At 32.1% G+C, this 10263-nt stretch overlaps 1 protein-coding gene across 1 annotated transcript in view; it reads left to right on the forward strand.

Moving 5' to 3' along the window:
* Positions 1-10263, forward strand: part of KLHL1 (kelch-like family member 1) — a 378971-nt gene that overhangs the window by 170448 nt on the left and 198260 nt on the right. The window contains exon 4 of the mRNA XM_005871702.2: positions 4154-4350. Within this exon, the coding sequence (XP_005871764.1) occupies positions 4154-4350 (197 nt within the window). The remainder of the gene's footprint in view (positions 1-4153; positions 4351-10263) is intronic.

The following is a 10263-nucleotide window of genomic DNA, read 5'->3' on the forward strand; positions in this document are numbered from 1 at the left end:
TGGGGTATCTGAAGCTGGCTCGTAACCCGAATTTTAGCTCGCAACTCAAAGCAAAAAATAGGCTGAGAGACGGCTCGTATCTCGAAAAACTCGTTAGTCGGGACACTCGTAAGTCAAGGCCCCACTGTATAATGTGATGAGCCCAAAGATCAAAATCTTAGTGTAACCATATTTAGACAAATCCCAATTGAGGGACCTTTTACAAAATACTTAGCCAATACTCTTTAAAACTGCCAGTCATGAAAAACAAGGAAAATCTGCCCAGCCAGTGTGACTCAGTGGTCATATCAACCTATGAACCAGGAGGTCACAATTGGATTCCCAATCAGGGCAGAAACCAGGGTAACAGGCTCTATCCCCAGTAGGGAGAGTGCAGAAGGCAGCCAATCAAGGATTCTCTATCTTCACTGACATTTCTATTTCTCACTCCCTCCCCTTCCTCTCTGAAATTAAAAATATATTTTAAAAAACACACATACCAGCTCTAAAAAAAAAAAAAATAGAGTCATTAAAAAACCCCAGCTTTCTAGGTTCCAATCCAGAGCAACTAATATATATAGAGAGAGAGAGAGAGAGAGAGAGAGAGAGAGAGAGAAAGATTAAAAATACCGGGAAAATCTGAGAAATTGTGAAAACCAGGAGGAGCCCAAAAAGACATAGTGACTAAATGAAATGTGGGATCCTGAAACAGAAAAATGATGTTAGGAAAAAAAACAAACAAACAAAAACCAAACAAACAAAAAATAACCTCAAAGGAAATGTGAGTAAAGTATGAACTTTAGTTAATAAAAGTTTAACAATATTGGTTCATTAATTTAACATGTGTACCATTTTAATGTAAAATGTTAATAATTGGGAAAAACAATTGTACTGTATGAGAAATTTCTGTACAATATTGAAAGATTTCTATAAATGTAAAACTTTTATTTTTCTTATTCTAAGAAAAAACATTTATTTCCCCTATGAATTACTAACATATTAATTTAGTTTTAATTTCTAGTGTGTCAATTATATTATTTATTTATATTTCCATTAGAAAGATAGATAGATAGATGATAGAAGAAAAATAATATTTACTTTATGGATTTCATAGGCAGTTTTTATACCTATCTAATAAAATGCATTCTTTTTTCAATGTAACTGAATTTATAAATGAAATATGGTAGTATATCAGACTGTTAATATGATACCACTTGTCTATTAAAAAATAAAACAGCATAGATTTGTAATCTTCTACAAAGTTATTTTTTCCTCCCCATTCTATTTTACATATTTTCATTCCAATGCAGTGTAAGTTTAACGATATTCTTATATAGAAAATCAGAGTTTAAGCCTACTGCTACATGTTTTGAAAGCTAAACTACTCTAGTATTTACATAAAGTGAGACTATAAATAAAAGTAGCACACATTGTTGGTACCATATTCAAAAATCATTCCCTTTTTATTCCCCCTTGATTCAAGGGAGGCTTACTTTAATTTATAATTCTGATTTATATAGGCTCAAAATCAATCAGTGAGGTTTTAGCCCATTGCTAATTATTGAGTTCAGCATGATTACATTTTTCCCAAGGAACCATACAAAAATAATTTGGGGAAACTTTTAGTAAAAATTTATTTACTGATGCAAAAAAATATGTATATGAAGGAATAGTTTCTCTTGTGAATCTGAAACTTGACACTCCGGCAACCATGAGGGAAATAGCAAGTCACTTGAGATGTCTGTTTCCTGATGTGATGAGCTTTTCAATTAATCATTTCTGGAGACAACCTTCCTCTGGATTTGTCAAGAGAGATAAATATTTCCTTATTATTTGAGAAAAGTTCCCAGGGTTTTATGATACTGTATTCACAGGATCCTTAAGTACCCATATTTTTACCCAAGTATAAGTTATTTTTAGCCAATTTTCTATGGTACCTAACTTGAAAACATTTAGATTTTCCCTCTCAGTAAAGCTAAAACCATTTGTGAACATTATACCTTGAAAATTAACTTTGAATAAAAGTATAAAATTATTTTCTTTTTTCATTAACAGTAGTCATGTATTTTTTTGGTTCTCTTTTAAGTCAGATACTTGGCAGATTTTTGCCTTTTACCATCTAAGTCCATAAGAAAAATGGTCAGGTTATAACTATAAAGAAATATATCATGCATGGGGTAGTTCAAATTGTGTTCATTCAAGCTCAACACTGGCTAATATTCCATTTGTGCCTTCTGGCTTTTACAAATGGATCATTTCATTGGATATATTCCTGGTTGAAAAAAAATAGAACATTTTAAATTCTTTGAAATAAACATTGCTTATTTCTTTAAAATTTACAACAAAAATTACCAATAAGTAACTTTTAAAAATTAGTCTATAGCTAAACTATGAGAAGTCAAAAGTTTTTCTTTTTTTAATAAGAAGGAATGGATAGACGCCCTAATAAAATGTTGTCGAAATTGTTATGAAATACAGGAATAGACCCAAAATTTAAATCTGGGCTGAAAAATTGTTATTTCTACAAACAAATATTTTAAATATCCTATAGCTTATCATACTGATATAATATCTCAGAATCACTTTTCAAGTGTTGAGCTGGGAAGATAAAAATACATACATGCATATATACACACACACACACACCCCACATACACACATACGCACACCCATATGCCATTTTAATATTAGTTTTACACATATAAAATTATTTTAATAATATTATGGCTATGATAATAGCATATGTGAAGTTGCCATGACTGTAATATGTTCTGTATATTATCAACTCTAAGAAAGAAGTTAATATGTGACACATTTTCTCAAATTATAATATCCTGTCTTGTTAATATTGTGAATAAAGTTTGAATTAAAGCCCTCAGATATTATTTATAGGTATTAGTAAACTCAAGTTATTTTTATTAACATTTGAGCATCCTTTTAAGGAAGAACCATAATTTCTGTGGAAGTGGATACATATAATTTAGTTGAAACTGCATTTGTATGTACTAGATGATCTTGAACATTACATGAAGAATAGGCAGAGGAACTGAATAGATATTTTTTCAAAGAAGACATACATATGGCCTACAGCCATCTGAAAAGGGGCTCAGCATCACTAATTATCATGGAAATGCAAATTAACACCCCAATGCGATATCACCATACCTATCAGATTGACTATTAGCAAAATGACAATGAATAACAAGTGTTTTTCAAGGATGTGGAGAAAAAGGAAATTTTGTGCATGTTGGTGGGATTGTAAATTTTGCAGTGACTATGGTAAAAAATATGGGAGTTCCTCAAAAAGTTAAAACTAGAGATATCATAAAACCCAACAATTCTATTTCTGGATATTTACTTGAAGAAAATGAAAACACTAATTTGAAAAGATATATGCACTCTTATGTTTATTGCAGCCTTACTTGCCATAGCCAAGATACTGAAGCAACCTAGATTTTCATCGGCAGATTAATGAATAAAGAAGATATGGTTCATATATGATATGAAATATTACTCAGCCATAAAAACTGAAATCTTGAAATCCGGGGCAACATGGATGGACCTAGAGGGTATTATGCTAAGTGAAATAAGACAGAGAAGGACAAGTACAGTATTATTTCACTTCTATATGGAATCTAAAAAATAAAACAAATGAACAAAAAAGATAAAAAAAATTTCATAGATATAAAGGACAAACTAATGGTTGCAGAGTGGAAGGGGAGATGGATGGTGAAAAATGTGAAGGGGAATAAAAAGTACAAACTTTAAGTTATAAAATAAATCACTGGGATTTAATGTACAACATAAGGAATACCATAGTAACTTTGTATGGTGACAGATGGTTACTATACTTATTGTGGTGATCACTTCATTATGCATATAATATTGTAAGTTAACTTTAATTAAAAAAGCAAGATGCTGGTCTTTATGGACTTATTTTTATCTTGACCATAAATCTAGGTTCAAATTATTTCTAGCTGATTGGCCTAAAGTTTTGAGAAATACAATCATACATGTTATGTTTGTTATGTCATGTTATGTTGTTATGTTATGTTATGTTCTTATGTTTGTTGTTATGTTATGTTATGTTATGTTATGTTATGTTATGTTATGTTATGTTATGTTACGTTATGTTGTAAGCAAAGTTTCCTAACCCTCTGCACTTAATGTTCAGGTTGCTTGGAATTAAAGGAAGACACCATTGAAAACCTCCTCGCTGCAGCCTGCCTTCTTCAGCTGCCCCAAGTGGTAGAAGTGTGCTGCCATTTCCTCATGAAGCTTTTGCATCCATCCAACTGCTTAGGAATCCGAGCATTTGCAGATGCCCAAGGGTGCATTGAATTAATGAAGGTGGCTCACAGCTACACAATGGTAAGAAAATTTAATATTTTAATAATGGAGACATAGCTGTAGTATCAAAGGCTAAATAATTACTGTCATTGCATTGAATGACTTTTTAAATTTTAACATAACTTTTGTATGATTGGCGCCTTTTTATTATGGAATACAATGCAAAACATTACATAATGGACTTTATTATGGCTTTATTTATATTTTATAGGCAATACAGATAGATATAAATATTGTCTATTTTAGATTTTATAAGTTGCTTAAATGAATATTTTAACTGCTCCTGGCATATCTATCTTTATACACCCACTTTCACAGCTACCCTCTTTTTTTTCATTTATTTATTTTTTTATCGAAGGGCTAGCAGTTTCCATCATTAAAACTTTTCTTTTGCATTTTTCTTACAACCTCTCCTCTATGGACTGAGATGTATCAAGCAAAAATTTATGTTGAAGTCTTACCTCCACTGTGATGATATTTGGAGATGGGTATTTATAGAGATACTAAAACTTCTTTGAATTGTACACTTTAAGGTGTGATATTTTTTACATTATCTTTATTCTAGAAGAGAATAAGCAATTACAACCATTTTATCCTCATCATTTTTCATACCCTAGGAATAATCATCTTAAAAACACTTTACACAGTCCCTGGCATATAGCAAGCCCTATAAAAAATGCTAGCCATTTTTGCTATTGTTACTATTAACTTTATTAATGATTTGATTATTATTACTGGAACAACCAGTTTTAAAGTATAGAACTTTCCCTTTCCAACTCAAGGGAATAATTCATATAAGATAAAACTCATTAAGCTTTATTGTTGCTATTTATTAAAAAGCTCTTATTTTGACATTAAACACTTTTTCAAACCACTAATAACACTGAGTCATTTAAAAGTCTTCCAATTATTTTTCTTAGATAGAATTTCAATATTATGTTAATGTCCTTCTTTAATCCTTTAAGCAGATTAGTAAATTAATGAAAATGTAGAAATACAAGGAAAGATACATGCTTTGTAATTCTATTGTCAAATTCTTCTTTCAAAATTTTTATGACTGGGTACTGTATTACTATTGAAATTACATGAATCATATGAAATCAATGTAAACAAATATTTCATCAACTGAAATATCAAATTCCAAAGGTAGTCATTTTATTATGCACATTTTATTATAATTAGGATCTCCTGGTTTAACTAAGCCAGAGAACAATATGCCTTTATATCCAGAGGGATAATGGTCCCTTCTGGTCCAGTTTGAAATTATTAATTTAATAATAAAAATGTTTTTCTTGCAGCTGCTTAGACTGTTCTGCAATTTGTCATACAATAGTAGCAATATTTTTTAGGCACTTAAAAATGTATGCCTTATAGTAAAATGTATTTAAAACAGAAACTAGAAGAGCTCTAGCTAACATACTCAATTTCTAAAATAACTATGTATTAATTTTTTGAAACTATAAGTGGATTATGTAGTATTATGTCATGTCTTTTGAAATTTAAATGATTTCAAATTCTTTTGGAGGCAAAAGCTCTAGTATTCTCTATATGTGCATGGGTTGCTATTTTAGTGAAGAAAATGTATTGAGCAGTTGTCTTCCTAGACACTGTTTTCTCTCAGTTCCATAAAATTCTGAGATGAATGCTTGTATCTCATATTATAACTTCTCACCACATATTTGCTTCTGATCCTTATTTAACCATGCATATGTCCTCATCCAATCTATTCAAACTGTGCTTTGAGAGCAAACCTATTATGCTATGATATTTTTTTTCTTGTTAACTATGTTATAGCAAATCATCCCAATTTTTCTATTACCTTCAGGACTGAATTAACTTCTTTATTTGCTATAATTATTTATTTGTTTATATCAAAAATAAGATTTATTTGTTTCCATTTTTAATTTTCTTGCTAAGATTTTTTAGATATGAACTTGGTCTTCAAAGCCTAGATATTAACTTGCTGTCCATATGTGTTTGCTATTTATTTTATTTGTTAACTTTTCTTTAGAAATTTCACTCATTTATTTGGCTTCAGCTATTGATTTTTTTGTGGATGATTCCAAAATCTATTTAGGGAAGGTGACTCAGCTTGGCAGTGGTTCATGTGCAAAAATACTGGAAAAATTTTATTGAGAGCTCAATATTAGGTAGAAGTGTGAAACTAATTTTAAAGCATTTAAAGTTTGGCTGCGTAAATACACAGATAGCAATAAAATAATTGAAGGAAATAGCCACCCTTGTTCTCTATTAGTCAGATTTCATTATGAGACCTGTGTTTAATTCTGTACATCACATTTTAAAAACACTAGAGAATGATAAGCTGAAACAGATGAGAATAACAAGAATAGTAAATATTTTATCATTTTATATGAAGAAAAGTTGGATAAAACTGTGGGTGCCTGTGGCTGAATACTGCTAGGGAATGAAAAGAACTGTCTTCATGTATTTGACAGAACAAACTTGTATCTAAAACAATAGCATTTAAGTATTATTTTGATATTTTATTAATAGCATAATCTGTTCAAAATAAATATATGAAAGAATACTATTAGAGTTTATCTGCTTTGCATGAAGATGGATGACAATTTCAGAGTCTACTTTAGTCTTCTGACCTTTCTTTCTCTTTTGGGTTGTTTGTTTACACTGATTACCAGTGCCACTTCCCTCCAAGGTCAGCTCTGCCTTTAGAGGAGACTCCTTGAACTGCATTTCCCAGAAATCCTCTCTCCTTATGGTTCTAGGTTAGAATTTGCCAATAAGAGGCATTCACACAAGAAATGGAGAGTGAAAGAGAATAGGACACCATTATTCTCCACACACAGTTGCAGGTACATATGTGGACAGATAGAAAGTTGAAATAAATTCTAAAGGAGTCCTTGAAAGTGACTTCCTTCACTACTGTAGACTGAAAAATTTGATGGGAGCCTTCTATAGATTCTTAAGGAATACAGAGCCTCTATGGAGTGTTTTTGAGAAGAATTACCATTAAATTGAAGTTTGAGATTATTAGTAGAAAGTTCCTTAACCTTGATTTCCAAAGCACTATACAATAGCTGAGTAGGTCTCCCAATCTCTATCTACAGTTTTTCTTACATAGAACGTGGAGTAGCTTGTCTTCTTAAGCTAATGTTGTCTTCAACACATACCACAAAATAACAGTTCAAATTCCATATTTTGATATGCATGGTGCTCTGCACCTAGCTTCTAAACTGCTACATGGACATATTTCCTAAAATAAAAATTAAAAAATGAAATTGATTTTAAATATGAGCTGTGGATCCCTTTTGCTTGTACTTTACTTGTGATATTTCTTTTGTCTGGAATCTCTGGCATGTAATTCTAAGTGACCCTTCAGTTTCCAAATTAAATTAATCCATGACTAAAAAATATCTTGAATCTTTTCATGGCATTCTTTTTCTTATCGTAGTATTCCTCTTCTTAGGATTATGTGATGTCATCTTAAGCTCCCTTAAACAATTAGTTATCTATTTTATGTCTTTGTGACTGATCTTCATAATTATACTGCAAACTCCTCTGTGACAAAGAGCAAGCTTTTCCAATGAAATTGGTTTTGGCCCAGCAATGCATTTAATACCTTGTAATATATTAATCAAATCGCACAGTTCTTTGGCTACTTTTTCAGGATTGTAATTCTTCGCATTTTCGAATTCAGTCAACAAGATTACACATGGTTTTCCTCTAACTTTCTTTCCAATCGTATTTCCTACCATTATTTTCCTGTTCACACAGTTCCAGTCACACTGAACTTCTTACTGCTTTTTTACTACATCAAGAATACTATTACCTGATGACCTTTGTGCTTTTTACTTCTCTCTGCCAGAAACACACTTATACTAAATATTTATATCCCTCTCCCTCTGCCTCATTCATATTTCTGCTCAAATGTCACTTCCACAGAAATCTCTCTGAATATTGTATATAAAGTGGCACTGTCTTCAAAACTCTCTATTTCCTTATATTGCTTTATACACTTCAGAGTGCTAACTACATCATGTCTTAATTATGGTTATACATATATAATAGTTGTTGTTGTAGTTGTTGTTTACTTCCACCGTTAAACTGGTAGCTCCTTGGTCGCATTGTTTTAAACTTCTACAGGGAGACTGAAGTAACTCTAGCTTCTTCATTGTGTTTGATGATAACAGTTAACCTCTACTGGTACTGGCCATGCACAAGTGTATAGTATGTATCAGGTATGGTTCTCCATAGTAAACATACTTATTTAATTTAATCCTTTCAAAACTCTTGTAAGTTTTGTGTTATATCCTTTATTTAAAATAATTAAATAAGGTTTAGGGGTGTTAAATAATTTACTCAAGAACAACAGACAGAGCATGGTAGAATGTGGATTTAAGCCTACTATTTATTGTCTTACTTCAAATTTTATGCTCTATCTAATACACTAATAAACATACCCCCAATATCAAGTCAGGTTTCTGACATCCAGAACACTTCAAAGTATGAATTATTTGAGAGAAAATGAAATTATAAACCTAAAACATAGATGATACCAAAGAACTCCATATTTTGTTCCTTAGTTGTTGTTTTTAATTTCTCTGTTTTTTTACTCTCACTTTCTGACTAGTGCTACCAGCATGGCAAAAACATTTCGTAAAGTTTACGCTGGAGGCAGAAGCAGTGGCAACAGGACTAATTAGATGCCACCATGTTCAATCAGTAGCCTTAAAAGGTTGAAGTCACAGAACTGGAGCATAAAAGCTTCCTGATAGATTGTAAGAGTAGCTGCCTTTTCAGAGTCTGTTACACTAAAAAATCTTACACATGCATCATCCGTGTGTCCTTCACAGCCATTAGAGCAATGCCACAGAAAAAGAACAAACTTGATTGATGTGGTTTCTGGTCATGATTTTGAAATACCTAACATCCCTCATGGTTTCCAGCTAGCAGCATGCTTTTTTATCTTTAACAATAACCCTTCACATTCACCATAAATTAGAGTTTTCTTTGGGACGATAAATATAATTTAGCTTTAAATTTATTTGCTTTTCTAAGTCATTAAAATAAAGTTTACATCATCCATATATTTCTTTTTTCTTCAGGACTATGATATAATGCATTAGTATTAAAATGTGTTTTGAATGTTGTCTTTTTTACATACATTACATTGTATTACTCCTTTTCACTATCATATATATGAGTAATAACTTTTAGTTAGTATATAAATACTAAGTTGAAAATTAGAAAAATTTGGCTTTCAGAATTGTTTAATAAATTTATTAGAAATGAAGTTATCAAGATGGGTACAAAGAGTAGCTTGGAGGACAACTGCCATTCATGCTTAATGTTCACAAATAGGAAGAAGCATGTGGAAGCCTAGCTAGAGAGTACCTTCCTCTTATTCCTGTTTTTATTTTTCTTTACTTGCTTTGTCCATAAATTAGACTCACAACTCTTTACAGGCAGGTTTTATTTGTGTTCCAACTCAGTCATTGGTAAAATTCCAATGTACTCCCTAAGACTGAAAGTTGATTTGAGTAAAGGAGCTTTAAAAACTTACTTTTAATTATGTTTAGTGTCATGCACAAACAAGATATGCAGATTACACTGGAAAAATTGATAGAAATGTATAATAAGTAGTAATGTTAAAACAAACTAGAGGCTCGGCGCATGAAATTTGTGCACAGAGGAGGGGTACCCTCAGCCCATTCTGCACCCTCTTCAATCTGGGACCCCTCGGACATCCCTTTCACAATCCAGTACCACTGGCTCCTAACTGCTCACCTGCCTGCCTGCCTGATCGCCCCTAACTGGGCCTCCTGCCAGCCTGATCACCCCTAACCACCTCTGCCTGCCGACCTGATCGCCCCTAACTGCCCCCCCCACCAGCCTGGTCACCCCCAACTGCTCAACCCTGCCAACCTGGTTGCCCCTAACTGCCCCCCCCCGCTA

Source organism: Myotis brandtii, unplaced genomic scaffold (genome assembly GCF_000412655.1).
Source record: "Myotis brandtii unplaced genomic scaffold, ASM41265v1 scaffold353, whole genome shotgun sequence".
NCBI lineage: Eukaryota > Metazoa > Chordata > Mammalia > Chiroptera > Vespertilionidae > Myotis > Myotis brandtii.